Here is a 24,801-nt window from a genome sequence, read left to right on the forward strand (position 1 = left end):
AAACTAATACAATCATCTTTTCACTACATAAGAATGATCGCAGTGTTCTGGCCAAAATAAATGGCAAGTCAATACAACAAACCTCATCTGTAAAATTTTTAGGTTTGAACATTGATGCTCAACTCTCTTGGAACAAGCACATTGATTATATTTTGAGTAAAATGTCGAAACATTGTTTTTTAATTCGTAATCTCCGTAATTTTGTTCCATTGAATATATTGAAGAGCTATTACTATGCTTAAATTCAATCTTCATTCAGATATTGTCTGATCAACTTTGGTAACTGAACCTACAAGAATAAACGAATAATTAATAGCTCAAAAAAAGATAGTGAGAACCTATTCATGGGTAGGTTTGAGACGGAAGCTGGGAAAGAACTCAGTTACTTCCCTAGGGTCTGGATCAGGTATGTTGATGACATATTCGCTGTAGTGTATACAAGGATAACCAGAATCGAGAATATCCTTTCAGCACTAAAAAACAGGTGTAAGAGTATAAAATTCACATATGAAGTAGAAAAAGAATGAAAGTTGCCGTTTTTAGATGTATTGGTCATAAGGAATGAACAGAACGAAATATGATTTGACATTTACAGGAAAGACTCGGGCACTTTCAGATACATTCCCAATGACTTCAATCATTGTCCACAACACAAAATGGCGGCACTGCAATTTCTGGTACACAGTTTAATAACTCTTCCTCTAAAAAAAGATGAGTACGACAATGAAAGGAGAGTGATTCGGTATGTAGCTGAAGCAAATGGTTTTAACCCAAATATAGTTGACAAGATAATTAGAAAATGCAAGTTTAGGGAAGCACTTCGTAAATCTTTGACTTTTCAAAAAGAGGAGAGTGATAACAAGTTTATAGTAATCCCATATGAACCCCAATACACGAGAGGGCTTCAACAGATATTCGATAAAATAAATATGAAGATTGCATATAAAACTTCTCATAAATTGCAACAGCTTCTTGGTAATCCAAAAGATAGACTGGAAAACACAGAAAGGTCGGGGATTTACGAAATCAGTTGTCAAGATTGCAACAGCAAATACATCGGCCAGAGCCGACGAGCGATTAAAACCCGCTTCAAGGAGCATTGTGCACATATAAAATACGGAAGGATAGAAAAATCCAGTGTCGCCCAACATGCTCTAGCAAGGACCACAGAATTGGTGAAAACAATCTGAAACTGATTAAGCATGTGAATGACACCAGGCTACTCGATGCAGGTGAGAGTCTAGAAATAGAAAATATAAAAACAGCATGAATGGCGATAATGGACCCATCCCGTTTAGCCCACTTTTTAATCTTCTGTTAGGAAGAGAATAATTACTAAGAACTTGCAGGTAGTTAATTACCGAGAAATTCCATATTGGACTTCAGATATACAACCTCAGGTAACAAAATCCAGTATATGTATAAGAACTAACTAGACTAGACTAGGTATCAATTTTCTTCTCCTGAGGATGCTAACTTTGTTGGCGAAACGCGCGTCGAAAAATATCAGTTTGGTGTTAGGGCAATTGATCTCGAAAAAATTTATTCAAACTGTTACATGAGAATACATTTCATTTCCTCAATGAATACTTCCAGGCTGATTTGGAAATATTAATAACTTGATTGCAACAGTTTAGACTGTACTATTTTTATTTGTCATATTTTTCAGTTTCATGTTTCTTCATACTTCTGTTTGATATTTTCATATCTTTACTCTTTTATGTATATATATATATATATATATATATATATATATATATATATATATATATATATATATATATATATATATATATATAATTATTTGTATTAAGAATTTCTATATTTTAGTTTGACCTTTTCCATGATGTAGAGTCTCTGGAAATAAACTGATTTGATTTGATTCGTCATCGGACAGCAAGCCATGATGGTTAGACCCCTGAAGAAGCCAGTCACTCGCGCCAGCGAAACGTCAGGAAGAAATTCCAAAAATCCACGGCTTTCAAACTCGAAAAACAGTGACACTGGTAACATAGAAAATTTCAACTCTCGTTTTTCAAGAATGCAAACGATTTCAAAATCAACTCTTTACAAAGATGTGTAGATCATGCAATATATTTCATTCAAATCGAAAGTTTATGTCTGAAATCTACTCCTTCGTATAATTCACATATCTCCCTTTGAAAGATTGACACATTTTTTGTGTGAAGACGGAAAAGCGGGGAGCAATTTGGTGTGAACTGTATCAAAACAGAGATAGAGAAACAGATTAATTAGACTTGAGTATCACACATAATCATAATATATTTCTATTCAATGTATTCAGAAAACAGAGCACTACAGACATTACAATCCCAACTCATCCTGACAGTAATAAATTAGCAGCCTACAATCAGTGGCGGCTTCTCCTATGAGGCAGATAAGGCAGTGCCTCACCAATAATTTGCAAATTAAATAAATCACAAATTTATATTATTTTACTATTTGCATTCATTATTATATCAATTAGAATTATTATTAAATTAGTGAAATACGGTCCTGCCGCCGTCCGCCGTCAATTACCGCGTTTCACTATAAATATCATCCATCTCATTTCTGCTTTAGGTGGTATATGGATAGAGGCTTGCCTCTGCGTTTCTTTGTCTAGCGTATTTCAATTGTTCTGTATGACACAGCCGAATCTATAAATAGCTTTAAAATGTGCGTAAAAACTTCGTTTTCAGAGGCAAGCCTCGTAAGCGACACGAAAATTAACGAAAACTGACCAATTGTCTTTCGGGGAGGGGGCGTCTAATGCTAGTAATGCTATTTTTAGATTAACAGGTTGAGTTTGAGTTGAGGGTTAGAAGTACACAGTGACAGTGCACACTTTTTTATTATAATAGATAGTTTTCGGTTCGGTGAGCAGTGAATCTCGGTGGTTTCTCTAAAATATTACATTACAACATTACTTATTACCGAAAAATGGATTTAGCGGGACCTAGCACAGCCTCACAACTTCCCCAGGTAAATGTAAACATTCGCAATACTTGTGATCTTGTTAATATTTTAGTAAATGAGCAGAATTGCCAGAAATTTTTAAATTATTATGTATTGCTGTTGTTTTGCCAGTGACAACCGCGTCAACAGAAAGAAGTTTTTCCGCGCTAAAAAGAATTAAGAATTATGTTAGAAATACTACTGGCCAGGCGCGACTTAGTAGGATATGGCAAAGATATCAATTGAAAAAGGTTTTATAAAATCACTAGATGAAAACGTTTTTATAGACGAGGTGATAGATCATTTTGCTGAACAGAAAAATCGCAGAATAAGGGATTCATAAAAAACTTCAATTTTTTGGACGCACGTTTTTCTTTTATGGTTAATATTTTTTCACATTTTTTCACAACTCCTTATTTTACGCAGGGTTGATTTTTTAGTTTATTTATAATTTGTTTCAAGTTTATTTACGAATCTATATTTATTATTTAATATCTCTTTATCTTTTCACCAATCCCTTTTCCTCTATTTCTTTCAATCCCATCCTTTCCGCCCTTCCCTTCCATGGCAAGAATGGTCTACACCTACTTACCTAGTTAATATTTTTTCACATTTTTAGAATAAACTCCTTATTTTTCGCAGAGTTGATTTTTTTTAGTTTATTTTATAATTTGTTTTAAATTTTTGTTAAGTTCATTTCAGAAACTATATTTATTTATTTAATATCTTTATCTTTTCACCAATCCCTTTTCCTCTATTTCTCTCAATCCCATCCCTTCCGCCCTTCCCTTCCATGGCAAGAATGCTCTACACCTCCACGTTGGTTCTTGCTGGACAGTTGCGTAATAAATATTTCTATAAGAACAAATTGTTCGATAACATAACCCTAGCTTTATAAACAATTTTAATTTTTTTAAATTTATTGTTATAATTTTTTTTACAAATGGTATTACACAACTGACGAAGTAGAGTGACCACTAGACTAACTTTAAATTCTAACTTTGCTAAAAAAAAATTTTAACTGTGCCTCACCATTTTCAAATACCACGAGCCGCCACTGCCTACAATTCAATGTTACACAGGGCATTCTCGTTACCTTTATCTGCTAACAATCTGGAAAGGGAAATCAATTATACAGATAGGACAGAATAATGGTTTCAACGCAAACACAATCCCGAAGTTAGTCAGAAAACAAAGCCTTAAATTTACGTACAGATTTAAACACCCCCAAATCAAACAATCAGAAATCAAGAGATTTTTACATAATTTCAACATATTTTGGTGAAAGAACAGGGACAATTGCGGGATTTTTCAGAAAAAACAATGTGGAAGTGGCTTCCAGGTCACAAGATGGAGAAATCTGGCGTGTAAGTTTGAATGTCCGGAGTATAATAGTGTTTATGTTGGATAATGTGGCCCAAATTGCTTAAGACAGCTAGATAAAAATTATTCGACGTTTTCAAACCATTCTTTGGTATGCAACCACACGTTCCCGAATTTAAACGATATGGAAATTTCACACTATGGAAGCAAGGGTTGGAAACTACGGAAGCGTAAGAGGGACAAAGATTATTTGTTCATTTGATCCACCATAATTTTGACTTAAAAGTCGAAATTTCGACTTTTATCCCGTAATTCCGACTTTTATCTCATAATTTCGACTTTTATCTCGTAATTTCGTCTTTTATCTCGTAATTTCGACTTTTATCTCTTAATTTCGTCTTTTATCTCGTAATTTCGATTTTTATCTCGAAATTCCGACACTTCTTTCAAATCACTTCAACAATGCTCCAATCTTCTCATAATGGTATGTTTCTTACTAAGAAATATGACAGAAACCGATTTTATTGAATATTCGAAGCCTACTCATTTTTTTATTGAACCTTCGGAAACCAATCTACTCCAGTTAGTTTTTTTGCGTCATTAGATCTCTACGATTTTTCGAAACGAGGAGAGAACACCCAAAGTACCTAAGAAATGAACATTGTGTCTCTTTGAAGAACGTACCGACAGTATTATTTGGTTGCCATTGCAAACTGTATTTCTACATGACGTTTGAGATATGAATGTGTAGAGTATTCTTTCAAAATGTTAAGAAATTTCCACCAGAAGTTTCTTCAGTTGTAGTGAAAAACTGCATTATAGATAAGTTTTGATAATGAAGATTACTGATCAGATTGATTTACTATGATAGGAAATTAATATTTAGACCAAAGTCGACTTTCTCCTACTCGTGCGGAAAGCATTTAATTTTTCGAAAAGGTACTGAATAATATCAATGCATAATCATCAATCTAAAATGTACTCAAATAACATAATTAATTCACTTCTCAGCTTAATGTATAAATCAATTGTGGCATAAGGATCTAGGGACCTTGTGTAATTATTTTTTTCATAAAAATTGAACATAATTTCCAAAAATCTTCATCACAGGCTGTCCGGGGATATGTACACTCCGAGGAAAAATCCTTCGTATCCTTTCCGATAATCCTCTAAAGTAGGGAAGTACAAGTACTGGTTGTGGCGGCTTCTCTTCTTTTTGAGGCTCTTGCTGTCTTCTATAGTCCGTTCATAATTTGTTGATAGCTCACTGCAAGTTTGACCCTCATTAGAGAACTGAAATACAGAGAGGACAGCTAATATGATATAATAACAAAAACCAAACTAAAACTGGCAGTTTAAGATGTTTTCGACTAACCCACCTTGTATCTGAAGAAATACAATACAGCTATGAAACTTTTAATCCGATTATGTAGGTATTTTGAGTGGAAATGAGTGACCAGTGTCGTAGAGTATATGATTAAAACATTAGTTTTATTCTTAAACTGTAGGTACTGTAAACTGTATTTTTATTTTAAAAAAAATTTCTTTATTTTATTCAAAATAATAAGTTACTTGCAATTTGTAAAAGATACATTTATTTAATTAATACCTATTTTTAAATGATATAAACTACGATTACTTACAAAACTATTCAAATTCAAAATAAACAGGATCATCTTCGGAATCCGAGTCGTCTTGCAGGTTAATAATTAGCGGTTGTGTCTCTACAGTCGCATCAATCATATTGTCAAGATCCCACATTTTTTGTTCTTCTTCTATTGCATGTCTTACTGCATCTCGCCAATTTTGTTCTGTAATATGTTGTAAAGACTCATATAACAATTCACGTACAGCTTGTATTTTATATGACGTAATTTTTCTAGCCACATAGCTTTTCATTTGTGCCCAAATGAGTTCAATTGGATTTAATTCGCAGTGGTAGGGTGGAAGTCTAAGGACTGTGATGTTTCGTCTTTCCGCCATTTTGTCAACTACGTATTTCTTGAACTTAGATTTGTGTTGCCGGCAATTTTTAAAAGTTCTGCTTTAACCATTCCATCTTCGTAAGGCAGGGACTTATTCCGCAGCCAGTCAATGATATCCTGTTTCTTCCACGCAGTCGTTGGAAGTCTTTCAACTAGTCGTGAATGATAAGGTGCATTATCTAATACTATAATTGAGTTTGGTGGTATATGTTCAATCATCTGCTCAAAATACTCTTCGAAAACATCAGCTGTCATCTCCTCGTGATAGTCTTTTGTGCTTTTGGATTCAAATTGCAACAAACCATGCTTAGCAAATCCTTTTTCACTGCCAATGTGAGAAACTATTAATCTACTGCCTTTACCAGAGGGTGGGGAAATACCAGTAGACCAACCTTCCATAAAGGCTTGCCTGGAGCTTGATATATTTTTATCTGTCCAAATTTTTGTGAGAGTATGACCTGCGTTTACCCACGTTTCGTCCTGATAGTAAATTGGCCTTCCTTCAGCCCGAAATTTTCGTATAGATCTTAGATACTTTCTTCTCCAACATATTATCTCTTCCCGGTCAATCAAAAGTGATTTTCGGTCTGATTTCTCCCACCGGAAATTTAATTCTTTCAAAACTTGCCACAATTTGGTTCGTCCGACATGAGGCAAATCCGGGTCGTCTCTAACTTCTTGTAAAATTTTGTTTAAGTTGGGTATTTCTTTTTTGTAAAAAAATTCGTGAATTTTCCTTCGAATACCATTTTTGGCAAATTCATCAATTTCAATAGGTTTTCTCCCCCTCTTTAAGTATTCGTTTGTATTTGGGTTAGCTATACCTTTTTTTTTTCTTTCTGATAGGAACCTATATATTGTTGACTCCCCTACGCCCGTCATGTTGGCACAACTCTTGATTATGTTCTGGACAGTGTTTGTGGGATTCTGAGAAACCAGAGCATCGTGAACGTTCAAAACAATAGTCTTCTCTCTTGGTGAATAGACAGACTTACTGACTGTACGCAACAGTACCGGTGTAAAACTTTGATGTTGATGATGATGATGACGAAGCCATCGCAAGCAATTGAACAAAACAAGCAGGAACGAAAGGTACGTATATGTTTGTAGGAATATGAAAAAAGTTACTCACGCACTGCACAAAATTCGCAAAATAAATATTAGAGACGTTAATTACTGCCGTAGACGCCGAAACACCAACGAGCCGTAAATTAAATGCGATTAAAAAATGTACTAAACCAAAAATTATTTTCGTTCGTAACAACTTCACCCTTTCAAGGCAAGTTTCGAATATAAACTGAAGCTTTATATTTAATGAATAAACACCTCAGGAACCTCCGCCTATGATTTTACGAGTTTTACGACCGTTTTATGACTTGGGCCCTCATTTTGTGCTATCGACAAATTATGAACGGACTATAGCTAAAGCCTGTTCTACCATCTCTCTGGAGTCACCATTCCCTTGAAGGTCTTTTTTTTGTTATTTCAGTTTTTGTTCAATAAAATTGTTATTTTCGGTTAATCTTCTCAATATTTTTTTAGGAATTTCAAATCAATTTATATAATATTAGACAATGGAAGTCCGAACTGATGAAATACACCACGAAACATTGTCAACCACCTTCAAACAATTGTTCATTACTTCTCTAAGTATCCATTCATAAATACTTTAAAGTTAACCCCCCTGTATGGCAGATATCCATTTAGAAAGCATGATTATCATTGCTTCGTGAATAGTAGATAATAGGTACTTCCTTTCGAAAATCCTCGCTTTTTGGTATCTCAAGCCAAAACGGAACAGTTATTCAGGAATAGTTCGTATACCCAAGATCGATTCGCTCGTAATCTCCTCCAATGATTACCAACTTGAATAATAATTAGGTTGGATTTGATTTCGAGAGAGTTCACCCCTGAGGAGTGTTTTCCTGTTGTTAAATAATTCAACAAAAGTTAGACGGAGGGCCGCTTTGAGTTATGTATGAATAATTCAGTCAGAAAGCATAAGTAATGTGACAGTTCGGTTCATCTCGCTCATGATTACTCTATGAAGAAAAAAAAATCAATACATATGTCAAATATGTAATTGATCGCTGTTTGTTCGTCTGTTTGTACATGAACGCTCAAACATCTCAATCTATCTGGATCGGCTTTCCATCATTCTATTTGCTTTCCGCAACATTTAGTATACGAATAATTGAAATCAATTAATGAATTATCATTCATGTGGGTGAAACTTCGGTCACCTATATTTATAGTTTGTGAAACAATTTGCTCATGAATGAAAAATTTAACATTTGAGTTTCCAGTTGATAGGAAATCTGGAAACGGGGAACACAATAGCAGTATATAACGTAAGGCTACGTATTCTAGTAATTCTCTTTCCGAAAATAGAAAGATTCATTTTAGTTCAGAAATTTGAACACCAGGTTTCATTACAAATTAAACATAGCGCCTTATTACTGGACTCAATCACAAAAAACTGAAAGTTCCATTTTTCTTGGAACGTTCTGCATTCACTACCGATTTTTCGCTTCTTTTCCATATTAATCACACTCAAAAACAATATCAAAATACTCTTACTGACGGGTGTTACTTCATTTCACAATAGACAGTTTCGCTTTCTTCGCCTTTCCTACGCAGACTAACTCGCAGTTGCGCCGCTAGTCTTTTTATTTACTGTCATCTCGAGGTGATCGGAATACAGTAGCTAGAACCAGAATTTTCTCGAACCAACGCGGTAATTCCAAATATTTAATTATGCCTAATGCCACTTAGCGGGTAGCTGAAAAAGATAGTACATAGTACCACTACTCGTCACTAGATGTCGTTATATGTCACAATACACAATAATAATTGAAATGCAAAAAAGCGTAAGTTTGCTTAGGTCACGCACTTTGCGACTATCCTAGTCTAGAAATATAGTTAAGGGCAGAAATTGGCCCTTGGAACAAACTGAAAAAAATCTTCATGGCCCGAAGGCTTCAAAGTTTGGAGACCCCTGTTCTAGACTGAAAATCAGTCGTATAATTATTTTTTTATTAATGAGTACCCGGCTACATTCCGTTGCTTGTCCCCATATGATAATGTTATTTATAATTAATTGGTGAATAAGCGAGAGCATAGTAAACATTGACTAGCGATGCTTTGCTCAGGGTATGCTTCAGTTGATTTGTTCAGACCAAGTGAATTTTTCATCAATCATCGTGCTAAGAAATTTATAGATCACGCTTGAACTTCAAAATCTTCTACTTCGATAGTTTCTTCGACTGAATTCACTTAGCCACGAGAAATAATTGTTCGATGTAACTATTATTTTAAAAAAATCATTATATAATATTCGTGTTGGATCATAAATGTTCATTTTTCAATTCCAAATAAACCTATTTCGTAACTTCTTTCACTGATGCTTTCATTTCATCAAGCTATCGGAATTACAATGGAAAATCCAAAATTTCTCCAAGATCAGGTATTTTATCCCCGTTCACTCTTTCTTTGAACAATTTTATTCCGCTGGATGCTTATTAAGCCGCTCGTTCAACAAAGACCCTGAGTTTGTATCGTGCATGTTGTTGTAGTTGACTTTCACTTACAAAACACTTTCTCAGTCACCGTTCATAGTTCAAGATGGAATTCAGATATCAGGTGAGTCGAATTGTATTAATATGTTAGTAATTCTCTCACTGGAATTAATAATATTCTACAGGGTACGTTGAAATATTCATGTGACGTATTTCTGATATAATCTTGAGAAAAAAGTTAACATAAACTTGCGTCTGGAAATTTGTTTCGGAGACGTAGGGTGTTGAAATTGTTTCTTTTTGTTGGTTTTTCAAAATTACTTTTGCAAAAAATAAATTATTTGCACGAAAGTTGGTACCCGGGGTTTTTTAACGTCGGAAATCATAATTTCGTAATAATTTTCATGTATCATCTAATAGAGGACGCTGCGTAAGCTGTCATTATTCATTTCAAATTAGCATAATTCTTTTGCCACCAAACTTTTGGTACTTTTCATGAAAAACCTTATTCAAAAACCTTTTCCAAGTGAAAAAGATACACCTCCTCAACACCGCTGTAGGAGCTCTGTTACGCCAGCAAAGCAGAGTACGGAAATCGCATTTAGAAAATGCCAAAATTAGGTACTTTCTAGGTGTTTTTTAGGTACCGAAGTCAAAAATTAGGTGCTCTGTAACTTACACCACAATACTCAAATTTGCGTTGCTAGCAGTATGTGATGCTAGCAAAGTAATGAAAATAATAATAAAATAATGAATGTTAAGGGAACACTATTAGGTGCTAATTAAGTGCTAAACGGTGAGGATCATAAAATTTCCTAATTAATTAACAAAAGCTTCCAATTTCGCTAAACAACAGATCTAAGAATCAGGTCTCTTGAAAACGAGGACGAATGCTCTATTAGGTATAAACTAAGCGTGGTAATAAAGTGCTAAATAGGTGCTTGCAAGAAATTAGATGAAAACGACCGCGAATAAGTGAAAAAAAATTCGAGATACCTGTTTTGGGAAAAAAATTAACAGTATGTAATAAAGTCTTGAGATACTCGTAAACTAATACATTGACAATCAAAATAAAGTGCTAATTAAGTGCTCACTAGATAAATAATAGTAAACCTAGATTCCATAATGCCCTAGGAGCTAAGTGATATGCATCGGTATAGAAAATTGTAAATATCTCGGAAACAATTACCAACAGAGTTGTTGAGGAAGTGTACCTTTTTTACTTGGAGAAGGTGTAGAAATCAGGTTTTTTCATGAGAAATACCGAAAGTTTACTGTCAAAAATTTGCTTAGCTTAGGGCAATTTGAAATAAATGAATAATGACAGCGTACGCAGCGCTCTCTAGATATTACATTTAAATTTCATTAGATTTCGTGAAAACAACTTATTTTTTGCAAAAGTTATTTTTAAAAAACGAACAAAAAATCAATTTCAAAACCCTGCATCTCTGAAACGCAGATTTCTGGACACAAGTTTATATAATTTTTTTTAATTGTCTAAGTAAAACGTCACTTGAATATTTTAACGTACTTTTGTTGCCCCTGTATGTTCAAATGTGTATAATATACACATGCATATATGTAGGTATATTATTTTTCTACACATATTTAAATTCATCATGGGTTTTTATTGATGAATTAACATTAATGAATAGATTTTTTATTTAATTTATTTCCATTATCGGAACATCAGGAGTTAATTGTAAAACCCAAACAAAACACTCATGATATAAGAAATAAAGTACACTTGTTCTCGAATGAAAATTAGAAAGATATTTAGAGAAAACTGCATTGATTGTAGTTCCATGTCTTGTGGTAGGCCCATTTCGGTTATTATTCATTTGTAGTTATGATTTATCTTGTAGAAAGGTAACCAAGGATTGTCTAACTTCGAAAGCGAAATTAACATTGAAATCTCCTGCTGAAATTAGTGACAACATTTGATAGTTTTCTCCTCCTTGGAATATAAACTAAAAAATTTTTGAGTGTAAGTAGAGTTGTGTGGAAGGAAAAGATTTTCCACTTCGAATTATTCTCCTAGCCACTATTAGATTCATTATCATTATTGTAAATGTTATTACAATAAATGTCAGTTAGGTATGAACCTTTTTCCGACAACTTTCTGCTAGTCATTGTGTACCTATTTCATTACAACTCGATTAATTACATACATAAGAATTCTTGACATGAGTTCATAAAAAAGTGGTTTTTATTGTGAAATAACCCATTAATTCAAGTATGACTTGGGAATGACTCATTGATTTGTTATTGTACACAGTTACCAAAAAAATAGTGTACGCAACACCTTCCAAAACAGTTTTTTTTTGGCTCGCAGACTTTTTTGTCTTCTCGTACAAAAAACAGTATTTTCCGGACTTGTTACGTGAATCACTACTTTATCGGCTTCAGCCTCAATTATTGCTTAGCATACTTCCGTTCTTCAATTATTTGTTCATCAATATAATATTTGATGTTGTGGCGACATATTCATTCCAATTGATTTCATGACCAGGTACTTTGTATTCTTTGCGAGTTTTTTCTGACGCAATTCGTGTACAATCGATTTAAATCCTTGATTGATCTGTGTGTGGTAGCGATAACATAATAATACCAAAGCCTTAACCCAGTATCATTGTTTCGAATGAATATTATGACAATAGCGTAATGATTTAGGCAGCAGAACCAACATATGGGTGTGAGTCAATTCTTTTCAAATTGAAACATTTGATCTATATGGTTCTATACCAGGTTCGATAGTTTGAAACATCTGCAAGTCCATAACTTTCGAAATATTGCTAAACAAATCACTAGAGTACGTATTACAGTTTGAGGAATTTCGAGACCATATGTTGAAGGTATTTATTTTGAGTTATCATCATAGCGTTTGCAGTAAATTTCTGAAAATTAGAGAATTAATTGCATTTTGATTGATTGAGCTTGGTGTGTATGAAAAATATATGTATATATTATATTTTTCCCAAAGTATACGATATTATACTCTGTATACGATAAATAAAATCTACTCAATAATCATTCGATTTGAAAAATTATAATTACCTGTCATGAACATTGATATTGAAATCATTCGACCTGAGCACCAAATTACTGTAACGCTGTAATGAAATATTTCGAAAATCTTTTCCAGAAAAATCTATAGAAATATGGAAATATCATACTTTTTTTTCTAAAAATCCGAGCTTCAAAAAAAGTGGAAGGTAATTGAAACATGAGAAAGGGTACGATTGCGTCTGTCGTAGCTATCTCTTCATCAGCAGAATACTTTCTATGGAAATGTCAATGAAAAAGAGCTTGTGTACTTCAGGTCTCCAATCGAACGAATAGTTGTTTCTCTTACATGTTAGCAAAGGTATGATTCAGTAATTCAGTATTATTGGATAATGATTTAGAGTAATCACATGGCAGTGCCATATTCAGCCACAAATGTCAATCGAAAATGATATTTCGCGAACCTTCTATATAAGTAACCCTAGAACTATAATGATGGAGGTGAAAGAGTTCTGAAACTGTTGGAAGAAATGGAAGAAAAAACTGATTCTGAGAATGTAACGCTACCTTATTCGAAAAAAACCCAAATATAAAACCAAATTCTTCGTAAATAAAATCTCACAAGATCTGCAAAATTTCTGAATACCACAAATTGTTGACTTATTTTCAGTTCGTCTGTTATCACACTTGCACGAGTTTTTTCTTGGTGTAGATTAGTGGATTTATTCATTATTCAGATTATCCCAGGTTGAAAACCAGAAAACATTGATCACTTCACAAGAAATATTTTCAGAGAACTCATTTCATTGAATTCTTTAGATGCAAGAAGGAGAGACCAGGGTTGGAAGTCACATTTTGTGTCTTTTGCATTTTTATCAATGATATTTTCTTATCAATAGATAGTGTTTCTATACTCATTTGAAAAATATATTATTTTTCTCTCCAACATCATTCATAGATGAAATTTAACAATACTCGTGGAAAAGAAAAAGTGTGACAGTATATGCAATGGTTATCACAGTATCTGGGGCTAGTAGTCACATATAGGTAAATGAGGGGTATAAAAAACATTCAAATGGATATTTCTGTCGAATGTGGAATAATATACGTAATTAATTATATCCATAAAGAGAAAGAAGTGTTTCATTTGTAGGAAAAAACATATTTGCTCCAAATAAATAACTTCCTTCTGGCAACTAAAATAACATAAATATCGATCAGGCCGCAACGCTTGTAAACTAAAAACACCCATCCTAGCGAAATTATATTATATTATATTTTTTTGTTTCAGATTTATGTCCTCGTAGTCATGATCCTGTATGTAACCGTCACTTTGACAAAACCTTTAGCATCTACAGACCGACCTTCCATTTCCGACGATGCCTTGGAAAGCACATTGAAAGACAAACGATATCTCCTGAGGCAGTTGAAATGTGCTATTGGAGAAGCCCCCTGTGATCCTGTGGGTAGGCGCTTGAAAAGTGAGTAACCATTAATTCATGCGATGCACTAGATGGGTAAAGTCCTTACTGATATTCATTAAGGTTTTTTGAATGAAGATTACAAGAAAAAAGACGATATAGGGAAATGAGTTTAGTAGTCAATAAATACAGTCCAACTGGAGATACGTACTGACTGACAAATAGAGGGGCAACTTCCTTATTTCAAATGGAACACCCTGTATTTCATTACATTTTTGAATTTCTCAGCACATTTTAGGCCCACTTTGTATAACAATGCATATACCGAAATTTGTTAGTTTTCGGGATATTAACTTCCGTGATTTCGGATCTTTTTCGTCTGTCATCAACAAAAAAAAAACACTCGTTAACAATGAGGACATCGAAATTGTAGTTATGGCCTACTTCACAGCCTATCCAGAAAATTCATTGAAAAACGCAGAAAAGTCACTTAGAATTTCATGTTCCTCAATAAACCGGTTTTTGCTCAAACATAAGTGGCGTCCCTTTATATATCACCAGGTTCAAAATGGTTTTTTATCAAGATATAGGAGGATCCTGAGTTCATGAAGAACATGATATGGACAGATGGAGCCAAATTTGCCAAAAATGGTATGTACAACCGCCATAATAATCATTTTTGGTCAGCAGAAAATCCAAAGCTCGTTCGCCACCGCAACTTCCAGGATTCATGGAGTTTTAATGTTTTTTGCGCTATAAAGGAAGACCGAATTTTATGTTTATATCTTTATGAAGAGAATTTGAATAGCGATAGATATTCGCATATAATTAGGAATGTGGTTGTTGAAACCATAAGGCATGTTTGTGAAAAATACCGTTTCAAGTTATGGTATCAGATGGATGCACATAGTACTGATACCGTTGATGGGTTGTTAAATGGGATGTTCGAAGATCAGTGGCTTTGCTACAATAATGGGCCACTTAAATTTCCTCCCCGCTCTCCAGACCTGGCGCCACTGGAGTTCTTCATATCGAAGAAAATGCTTATGCGGATCCTGTGAGTGATAAAGAAAACATGAAACTAAGGGTTATGAGAGCTTTCAATAATTTGATTCCTGACTCCATAGGTACAGAAAGTTACAAATAGTAGTATGCAAAAATGAATATATTCTTGTTTAGAACAAAACGGTAACGTCTTTGAACATCTGTTGAAATGAACCACAATATTATTTGAATTTAAAGAAATTACGTTAAATTCTAAAATTAAAGTAAAATGTAACCTTAAAAAATATGAACAAAATAAAATTACTGTATTCGATATCAATAAACAAAGATATAATTCATCTCTCTGATAGTATTTCATTTCAATCCATCCATTTTCATGTTGAGTTACCTTTTACCAACGACAGAGTTAATATTAGTTCATTTCTTGGTTTGGTATTGTTTCGAATGATTCAAATTTCAAATATTTTCCAAAATCGTATATATCTTGCCAGGGGTGTATTTTAGTTCAGGTATAGGACGTTCTTCACGAATTTGATATATTTTTTCGTAGAATCCAAAAATAATAGAATAGTGTATGGTTTCTAATTGGAAAAATCGTGTTTCTTCATCAGTTTTCTCGATGTTATGTTTTAGGTGGAAATTTCAACCATCCTGTGAATTATTTTCGAAAATTCTATGGACCTGTTCAAAACTTGATGCTTTTCTGAAAAAAATGAGTATCTCGAAAACCAACAAATCAGGGTATAGGCATTGTTATACAAAGTGGGCATGGCATGTGCTGAGAAATTCAAAAATGTAATAAAATACAGGGTGTTCCATTCAGGGCTGTCGCCATTAGGGAGATGGGGGGGGAGCTTCCCCCCTGCTTTTTTGACTTGGGAAAAAGTTGGGAAAAGTTGGGAAATTTTGGGTGATGAAGATAGAAAAAAATAATAGTAAAAAAATTAATAAAAATTAAAATTGAGAGAAAAGAAAAGGAGAGGAAATAAGAAAAGGGAAGGAACCAGGAGAAGGTTGGGATTTCCCAGCATACATAATTTGAAGAGAATTTTGAATTGTTGAATTGAATATCGTGATCCTTAATTAAAGACAAACCGTAAAAGATGTAAATACTTCATTACCAAAAGATAGAAAATGTGGTTCTACCTCCCATTTATTTACCATAATACTTACTATACACAAAAGGCAAGTTACAGGTTGTAGTGCAACAAAGTCTTCATCACCATCACTATATTTTCTACCCGGTTCTGTATTATGTAAAGCTTCGTTTGCCTTTTCAACTTATGTATCATTTTCCCATTTATGCAAATATTGCATAACTATTATGAACATATTAGTCATTACTTATATGATTTTACTTTTAAAGAAGAAGTTTAACTGAAGGTTAAAGGTGTTCGCATAATTCTAGGGCATTTTTGATTAATAATTTAGTTCTTTCACTCATTATACACCGTACTATGAATAAAATATTTTAATAAATAACCCACTCAAGTAAAATATCGTAACACGTGTTTCAACAGTTGAAACTGAATAAGTACTCAACGCTTTTGTTCTGTATACTATGTTGCCCGGCTGCTATGGTAGCTGGTATAGGTAAATCTAATCAAGTGCATTTTCAGTTTTGCTTCTCAGATGATTGCTCATAAATTTGCACTTGGTTATTTTTACTAATACAGTTCTATGAAACTAAGTAGAATTGACACTTGGTTATTTTCTCTTCGTGTAGAGCATGCATTAAAAAGTGTACTTGTACTAAGTGACATTTTGCCTCAAAATGTCACTTAGTGAGTTTTACCTTTTAAAGTGACGATTTCTTGAACAGCCCATTATATACAGTGTGTCAATTTGAAAACTTCCCACCCTCAATATCTCCCTTCCAGTACATAATATGAAAAAATGGTCAGACAGGTCAACTTTATTTGCAAGGGGGACACTCTGAATGAATATTTTCAACCCTCGGGGTTCAACCCCCTAGGAGGGGTGGATGTTACCCTCAGAATTTCAAATGGAAAGGGGGGTCAAGTGGCACATCATTTTGAAGGGCATTCAATTCGCTTGCCGACGGTGCCCTCATTTATTATTTTCCGATCAGCAGTATCCGAAAATGTAGTTCTAAACTAATAGAAGTAATTAGAATTGGCCTATACTAAAATGCCTGGTTATCAAGTTAGTATGCAAAGAAATACAATTTATTGACTCTCTTATAAGTAAAACTTGTGATGACGGGTCAGCTTTTCAACTTTCCATCAGGGGTAAAATTAGACAAGCCTCAAAAAATTTACATTAATTAGTTATCTGATTTCGGTGACTTTCATTTGGGTTTATTATCGGATTTAAAACTCTTATCCCTTTTTTGTTACTTCTGCTATAAAAAGTATCGTTTTTTGAGCAAAAAAGGTGTTCATCGCATTCAAGCCATTTGGTAGTACTATCATTTCAGTTTCATTTGTTGAGCTGATCAGCGATACCTTAGAAAGTGTATAAATTGTAAGAATGGTTTACACTATCCAAGACCGAATTGAAAGCGCACGAAGGGCGGCATCTCTTTTTAATGAAAGAAATCCAAATCTTAATATAAGTCACCGGTATGTGCTTGATTTGGTGACAAAGTTTTCCGAAACTGGTTCGGTGAAGAATAAAAAAAGGAATAACCCCAGAGTACTGAATGAGGATGCTCAAATTGAGGTGTTGGGAATATTTGCTGCAGAGCCGACTAGCTCCTTACGATCAGTAGCAGAACAGACGGGAATGTCACACGAGACTGTAAGGAAAGCACTGAAAATGCACAAATTTCATCCATATAAAATGCAGATTCTCCACGAGCTCCATGAGGATGATTATGACAGAAGAATAGAATTCTGTGAAATCATGACTCTTCGAATCAATGCTTTACCTAATCTTCTGTTCAATATCTGTTTCAGTGATGAATGTTCATTTTTCCTGAATGGCAATGTTAATAGGCAAAATTGTCGCTATTGGAGTGACGAAAACCCTCACAATTTTCGAGAAGGACATACACAACACCCACAAAAAGTTAATGTTTGGGCTGGTATTCTTGGAAATGCCATTATCGAACCTTTATTTTTTGAAGAAAACTTGAATGGTGATCTGTACCTAGATATGCTTCAAGCACCTATCGATCCACTTATAACTCACGAGCTCGAAACTCAAATTGATGCACACGGTAATTTACTGTTGCAGGAAGATTTGTTACATTTCCAACAGGACGGTGCGCCACCTCATTATTTTCGCCCCGTCCGACAATGGTTGAACGAGCGATTCCGGGAGAGATGGATTGGCAGAAGGGGATCAATTGAGTGGCCACCGAGATCACCGGATTTGACTCCATTAGATTTTTTCTTTGGGGATATCTCAAATCTGTCGTTTATAAAACACAGCCCACTGATATGGATGACCTCAAAGGACGAATTACAGCAGCATGCCGGTCAATTAGTGGTGAAGTTTTCCAAAATGTTCGAGAGGAGTTCGAAAACAGACTGTATTACTGTTTAGAGCAGAATGGACAACATTTTGAACATATTATCAGATAAAGCGTAACAAGATGGTTGAAATTTGTTTTTTGCAATTTAGTATTTTTTGTTTGCACTCGATGCGTATTTCGTTAACTAAGTAGTTCTACATTCCTCTCACATCCACGAATTCGAATATTACTCAAGGGTTGGAACGATGCTACCTAGTACGATGCTCACCTTTTCCAATAGTCCATTACAATCATTTGTTTTGAATACCAACCTGAATACCAAACATCTAGTGCGGGCGAGTTTTAATCATTTATTCTTATTCACTTCTAATCACCGTTCGTTTGGAACGTTATTGTTCAAAAACTGCTCATCAAAAACTAATGAAAAAGGTATCATTGGCAAGAGAATTGAATGCCCTTCAAAATGATGTGCCACTTGACCCCCCTTTCCATTTGAAATTCTGAGGGTAACATCCACCCCTCCTAGGGGGTTGAACCCCGAGGGTTGAAAATATTCATTCAGAGTGTCCCCCTTGCAAATAAAGTTGACCTGTCTGACCATTTTTTCATATTATGTACTGGAAGGGAGATATTGAGGGTGGGAAGTTTTCAAATTGACACACTGTATAATAGTTCCAAAATAATCAGGTAATAAACCGTAAATAGCTAGTTATCTCTTGTTTTCTACATTCTACACCGTGCTAAGAATCACACGTTAAAAGGTAAGACCTCGTTAGTCCTTAGCTTGACTTTTGAGAGTCATGTTCGTAAAGTGGCGATATCTGGTTGACGGAAAAACAGATTTTGACAGATTTTTTTTAATATTCCAGGTTTAGCTCCATTGGTTCTTCAAGGATCTTGTACGCAGTGTACTCCACAGGAACAAAGGCAAATCAGAAAAGTTTTGGCATATATGCAAGTGAATTTTCCCAAGGAGTGGAATAAAATTTTGAAACAGTACTCTGGATGAAGAAAAGTTCAATTTATACAAGTTATGTGTAGGTATCCTAATTGACATTGAAATACAAGTAAGAAACATTCAACTTGTTGCAATACAAACCTTGATGAATAAAGAACATGAAGCAGGATATAAACAAATTTTCAGTATATGTGTATCATTTCTTAGTGGAGATTAAAATAAATAATCTATTGTATATGTACAAAAAATAGTGAAATAAAAAAGTATAATCAACATCATGTCTATGAATGAATTATTATTACATCGATGTGAAACCTCTATAGTCATACGTAAAGCCGATTGCAGGTGTGGTGACGCATGCCGTGGCGACGGGTCGCCATGCGCAAGCGACTGTGAGATTCTCTTTCCACTGGCTTTCACCACCCTGAGCTCGGATACCTATAGTATATACAGGTCTGTTTAGTAAAGTACACATAACGTGTGTTTTACTAAATAAATTATTTTTGAAAATGATTAAAAATCGAATATATCCGACAGTGATGATTTAGAAAGTGAAAGTGAGCAGCCTCCTGGAAAGAAAGGTCAATCACACTACGGCCCACTATGAAGTCATCAGTAGATCAATTATATCCTTATATTTAACAATCAAAATGTGCATTTATCTGAGCATTGAGCCCACGTATATTAGGTATGTGTCAAGGGTCAGTAAATGTTAAATCTATTCTCATATTAGATAAACATTTACATTTTAAATTAATTAGTTGATTTTAATTTCATTGTTTTGAAAACTAATACACTAATAAATGCAACTAATAAATTTCATAAACCATTTGATCTTCACAAACTTAATTTTCATAACTATCACGAATATCTGACACAGTAGCTTTTTCCTGGTGAATAACATACTGAAAATTAATTATTTAGGTACCTACTCAAATTTTCACATACCTACACCATGTAATCACATAACTACCTAGTCAGCTACTTACTCGATCATAATTATTACCTGAAGCATCTACTTACCTAGAGCCCAGATAATATTATATCAATTGACATTAATATTATGATTATTAGAATAACATCGATTTCTAAGAAAACAAGTTCAGTGATGGTGATAAATATTGAACTTGTTTTATTAATAATCATTGTTATCCTAGTCTTCATAGATATATATTAATGTAGAATTGATATAATGTAATCATAATTGAGGTTGTTATATGAAAGTTCAGTAGGTAGATGCTATAGTTAATTTTGATTGAGTGGAAATACATACTCAATGTGATTACTTAGGGTATATAGAAATTAGAATAAATAATTAACTTTTAGTAAGTTATTGAATACGAAAAAGCTACTGTGTCAAAAATTTCACTCATGACTGAGGCATGACTATACAAGTTAATTGTGGCACTAAAGGAGAAACAAGCAAAGCAGAAGATAAAATAAATTCAAGTGACCTGTTTATTTTGAGACATGCCCGAAATATGATGAATTCAGAATAGATTTTATACTAGATAGTGTACCTAGCAACTGAGCATCTAGTGAAAGAGGAGGTAGTAAGATATACGTTAAATCTACAGAGGCTAGCTGAAGAAATAAAAATCAGGATTGCGAACGGGAATCGGGAATGTTCTAACTCTAACAAGAAAAGGCGAATCAAAAGTACAATATGGAACTTCAAAAATTTTAATTTCTGCACTAATTATGCCAAACTCAACTGAGTGACTTGTCAGTCGAGAAACTCAATGGAAAAGGAAATGAGTTTTCATTTGAAGATGATAAAGCCAGTATTTAAAACAAAAGTTGGTAGATGTCGATTATTTGGTAATTCACATGTGTTATGAATGAACTTCTTCTTCTTTTTTCCTTAATGGCTTCAGCTGCCAGGGCTATCCAGCCCTATCCAGAATCATGTTGCTACAACAGGTGGAGCCCACACTGAAGTGGATCGGAGTCGGACCCAAACTCAACCTGGGTTTGCACTTAAACAAAGTTGAACTGAGTTAACAGGCAACGTCCGACTATACGTGTATGGACATTACTATCAGGTCATGATTGGCGAAGCAATGCATGCGCACAAGTATTAGCTCTGTCTTGATCACTACATCTTCATATTGGATGCAATCAGGAATTTGGATATGGTTTGTATGTTAGATGGTGATATATGTTTGAAAAAGATATCGTGGAAGGTAAGAGGCTTAATAGTTGAAGGAGGGATGGTGACAGAGGCATTTGTATATTGTGAGAATTGTTAGGGCAGGCAAATAATATGTGTAGGAGAATCTGTACTTCCCCACATTCGCAGCGGTCGTCATCAACTATCTTAAGTTTGTGGAGATGCGCCTTATTGAGGGAATGATTGCTCCTAATTCGGCACATATTAACGATTCCTCTATGAGAACAGGTAGCCAGATCCTTGAACCGTGGAGTTTTGTAAGGTTGTGGCAGAGGAAAAGTTAAGTTTGGCTTTGAATTGGTCGAGTCTATGTTATGTTTCAATAATGCTTGAAACTCTCTATAGTCTGCTTGAGGATGATTAGAGAGTGGATGGTTTCTTCCAATATTGGCTAAGGTGTCGGCTGTACCATTACCCTTGATGTTGTAGTGACTATATAGGGATCCATGCTGTTTCCCTTTGTGGTGGCTCTATATGTCAGTTGACTGTTTGCAGATATGGTTGACTGGGAAATTTTTGCCAGTGCGCTTTTTGAGTCGCTAAAGATGACTGCGTGTTTGATATCATTGTCAACAACATACTGAACTGCTTCTCGGATGACTGTTATTTCAGCTGAATAAAGTGTTAGCAATGCTGAATAAACAAGAATAATAATAGGTTAGGTATGAACAGGATGAAACAGTTTCCTTTTTTCCGTGGTCATTGATATATATTATCATGTATCTTAATATACATGTATTAATTTTCTAGGGAAGTTTTACATCAACAAATATCTGTGTAGTAATTTTTGAATAACCAGAATAAATGTATAATATAGTCACAACTGAAGATATTTGGTACTAGAGATATTTGGCCTATATGAAGAAGATGAGTTCACCAACTGAAGATTTCGTTTGATCATCAGGTGAAAAGGTTGCAGAGTGTCACTTCTTGTAATCTGAAATATTGATAATTGATGTTTCGATTTTTTTGGACATTTTAAAAATGGGCAATTTGATGACTTTTCACCAGGGAACGTAGACGTTGTCTACGTCATAGTCACCCTATTTTCATATTGTGGTAAAAATTATTTGAAGTTAGTTATATATAACCATATATGAATGAATGAACGAACAACGACAATTTGAAGTTTCATTGTTTTCACTTTTCTTCCCCTGAGTTTGACATTCGAATTGTGAAACCTAGATGTCAGCCACTCCTCCCTCTTGAATATCACTGCGAATGAAGCATAGTTAAAACTTTCAATAAACTTTTACCGTAAATATACTGCTGAGATGAATAAAATGCACCTTGATATTTGTTAATACTGTGAATGTAGCAATAGTCAAAACTGATTTTCATATGATAGCAAGATAATGTTCCATACAAATATTGAATCTAACTTAATCTAGCGGAAACTTTCCCAACTTTAAGCAAAATCGTTTAGTTTGTATTAACGCAATCAGATGGCGCGTTACGCACCTTTTCGTCATTTAATGTTGGACATACTCATTACTTTTTATCTCTGTTCTTCATGTATTCAAACGAAGTTGCGTTATATTGAAAATTATGCAATCTGTGATATTCGTGATACCTACTTCGATGTCAAAAATTTCCAATGAAAACATCTGATTTCTGATTGATTGCCAAAATAAATTACTTCAAGATTAAGTATTTGTGTGTGAAACTAGCGATTTTTCATAAACTTTGTGAAAATGTAGATTTTGTTGCCCAATAAACTGTTAAAAGAGGTTGCTGCGACTAGTGGAAGTGTTGATCAATACCAACTACCAAGTAATTGTTTTTCTGTGAGTTGGAATAGGGGTATTTTTTTACCTCATGCCTAAACAAGATAGAGGACAACACTCACGTGAAAGTGATTCTCTTGAAGATGACAGACCCCTCAAGAAAGCCAGATTTGTCTGGGAAGTTAAAGGTAAATACCACCTCAAGGATTCCAGGAAAAACAATAATCCAGACCTTTCCAATACTTTTGCTTCCAATAATCAAACAAAAAACGATAACATGATTGCCAATGAGAGGTCAGAAAAAGAGATCCAATGTTCGACTAACCAAAATCAGGAGTGCTCGAGCAGATGTTGCCTTGAAACATTGTTAACGAAAACAGAATCTATAATGAGTAATGTAAATGAAGAATTTTCCAGTATTGTAGATGGGGTTTTTCTGGATGAAGATCCTATAACTTTCGTAAGTTTGAAACGAAAAACTGAGGAGTATTTTTTGCAGAAATGGCAAGCTAGGCAATTAGCCAGGGGATTTGTTGATAACACTATAAATAGTGTGCTAGACACTTATTCCAATCCACCGTTTGATGCAACTGATTTTGTAGAAAATTGTCAAAATGATGTCCAGGTTGAGGATGATGCTATATTGATGGCAATACAATCTCATGGATTGCAGTCAAGCTCTCAGAGAAATATTCCTTGTTTCAAATCTTCTGAAAACAATATATCTTTCAAGAAGGCTGAAATAGAAGAATCAACACAGGATAATTTTGAAAATGTTCAATCGGAGCTCATCAAAGAAAATGTATCAACATCCAACTCTAATGATACTGATATGATGTACTGTGGATCAAGTTGTTCCAGCCAAATGGATCAAAGGAATACCGTTTCAGAAGATCCCATGGAATTTTTGAATGCAGCTGTTTCAGCAGCTATACAGAAAAATGGACTCTCTTATAGTTACTGATCAATCAAAAAGTGACTGTTTTTATTTGATTCTATGATTTTTCAAAAAAGACTGGTGTTTTATAATGTAGTCAATATGCTTAACATAGTAAGTAAACAATAAAATATTTACTAATTACCACCACTGAAAAATAGACCTGGAACCCCCAGTGTGAAATGAATATAATTGAAATTCTGACGACAATTCCAGAACAACTTCCCGATACATGTTTCATCAACCACTAACAGTATAGCTCATATCCTGATGGCATCTAAATTTGTGAAACATGCTTCGAGAAGAGTATTATAGTTCTGGAGTGTAGCAGCAGTGATGCTGTTGAAT

The 24,801-nt window shown here is 34.2% G+C and overlaps 2 protein-coding genes across 3 annotated transcripts; both read left to right on the plus strand.

The window, feature by feature from the left end:
* Positions 1–9,754: 9,754 nt before the first annotated feature.
* Positions 9,755–19,889, plus strand: Csp1 (chemosensory protein 1). 2 transcript variants are annotated; one of them, XM_023167426.2, is made up of 3 exons: positions 9,755–9,908; positions 14,082–14,271; positions 19,528–19,889. In XM_023167426.2, exons 1-3 carry the CDS (start codon positions 9,891–9,893, stop codon positions 19,665–19,667), a joined length of 348 nt encoding a protein of 115 aa, XP_023023194.1. In that variant the 5' UTR covers positions 9,755–9,890; the 3' UTR covers positions 19,668–19,889. The 2 variants fall into 2 exon arrangements, with proteins under 2 accessions (XP_023023194.1, XP_074034835.1); XM_074178734.1 differs by lacking the exon at positions 9,755–9,908 and adding an exon at positions 12,616–12,639.
* A 3,420-nt stretch (positions 19,890–23,309) lies between these two features.
* On the plus strand, positions 23,310–24,597 carry LOC141483846 (uncharacterized). Its single transcript, XM_074178735.1, has one exon. It carries the CDS (start codon positions 23,608–23,610, stop codon positions 24,478–24,480), a length of 873 nt encoding a protein of 290 aa, XP_074034836.1. The 5' UTR covers positions 23,310–23,607; the 3' UTR covers positions 24,481–24,597.
* The last annotated feature ends 204 nt before the right edge of the window (positions 24,598–24,801 follow it).

This window comes from Leptinotarsa decemlineata, unplaced genomic scaffold, assembly GCF_025532065.1.
Source record: "Leptinotarsa decemlineata unplaced genomic scaffold, Ldec_3_MD MMD2_tig00004307_RagTag_RagTag, whole genome shotgun sequence".
Classification (NCBI taxonomy): domain Eukaryota; kingdom Metazoa; phylum Arthropoda; class Insecta; order Coleoptera; family Chrysomelidae; genus Leptinotarsa; species Leptinotarsa decemlineata.

Coding starts and splice junctions, on each gene's coding strand:
- Csp1 (XM_023167426.2), top strand. Junction 14,272..19,527: donor TGTGGGTAGGCGCTTGAAAA/GTGAGTAACCAT, acceptor TTAATATTCCAG/GTTTAGCTCCATTGGTTCTT.
- LOC141483846 (XM_074178735.1), top strand. CDS start 23,608: ATGCCTAAACAAGATAGAGGACAACACTCACGTGAAAGTGATTCTCTT.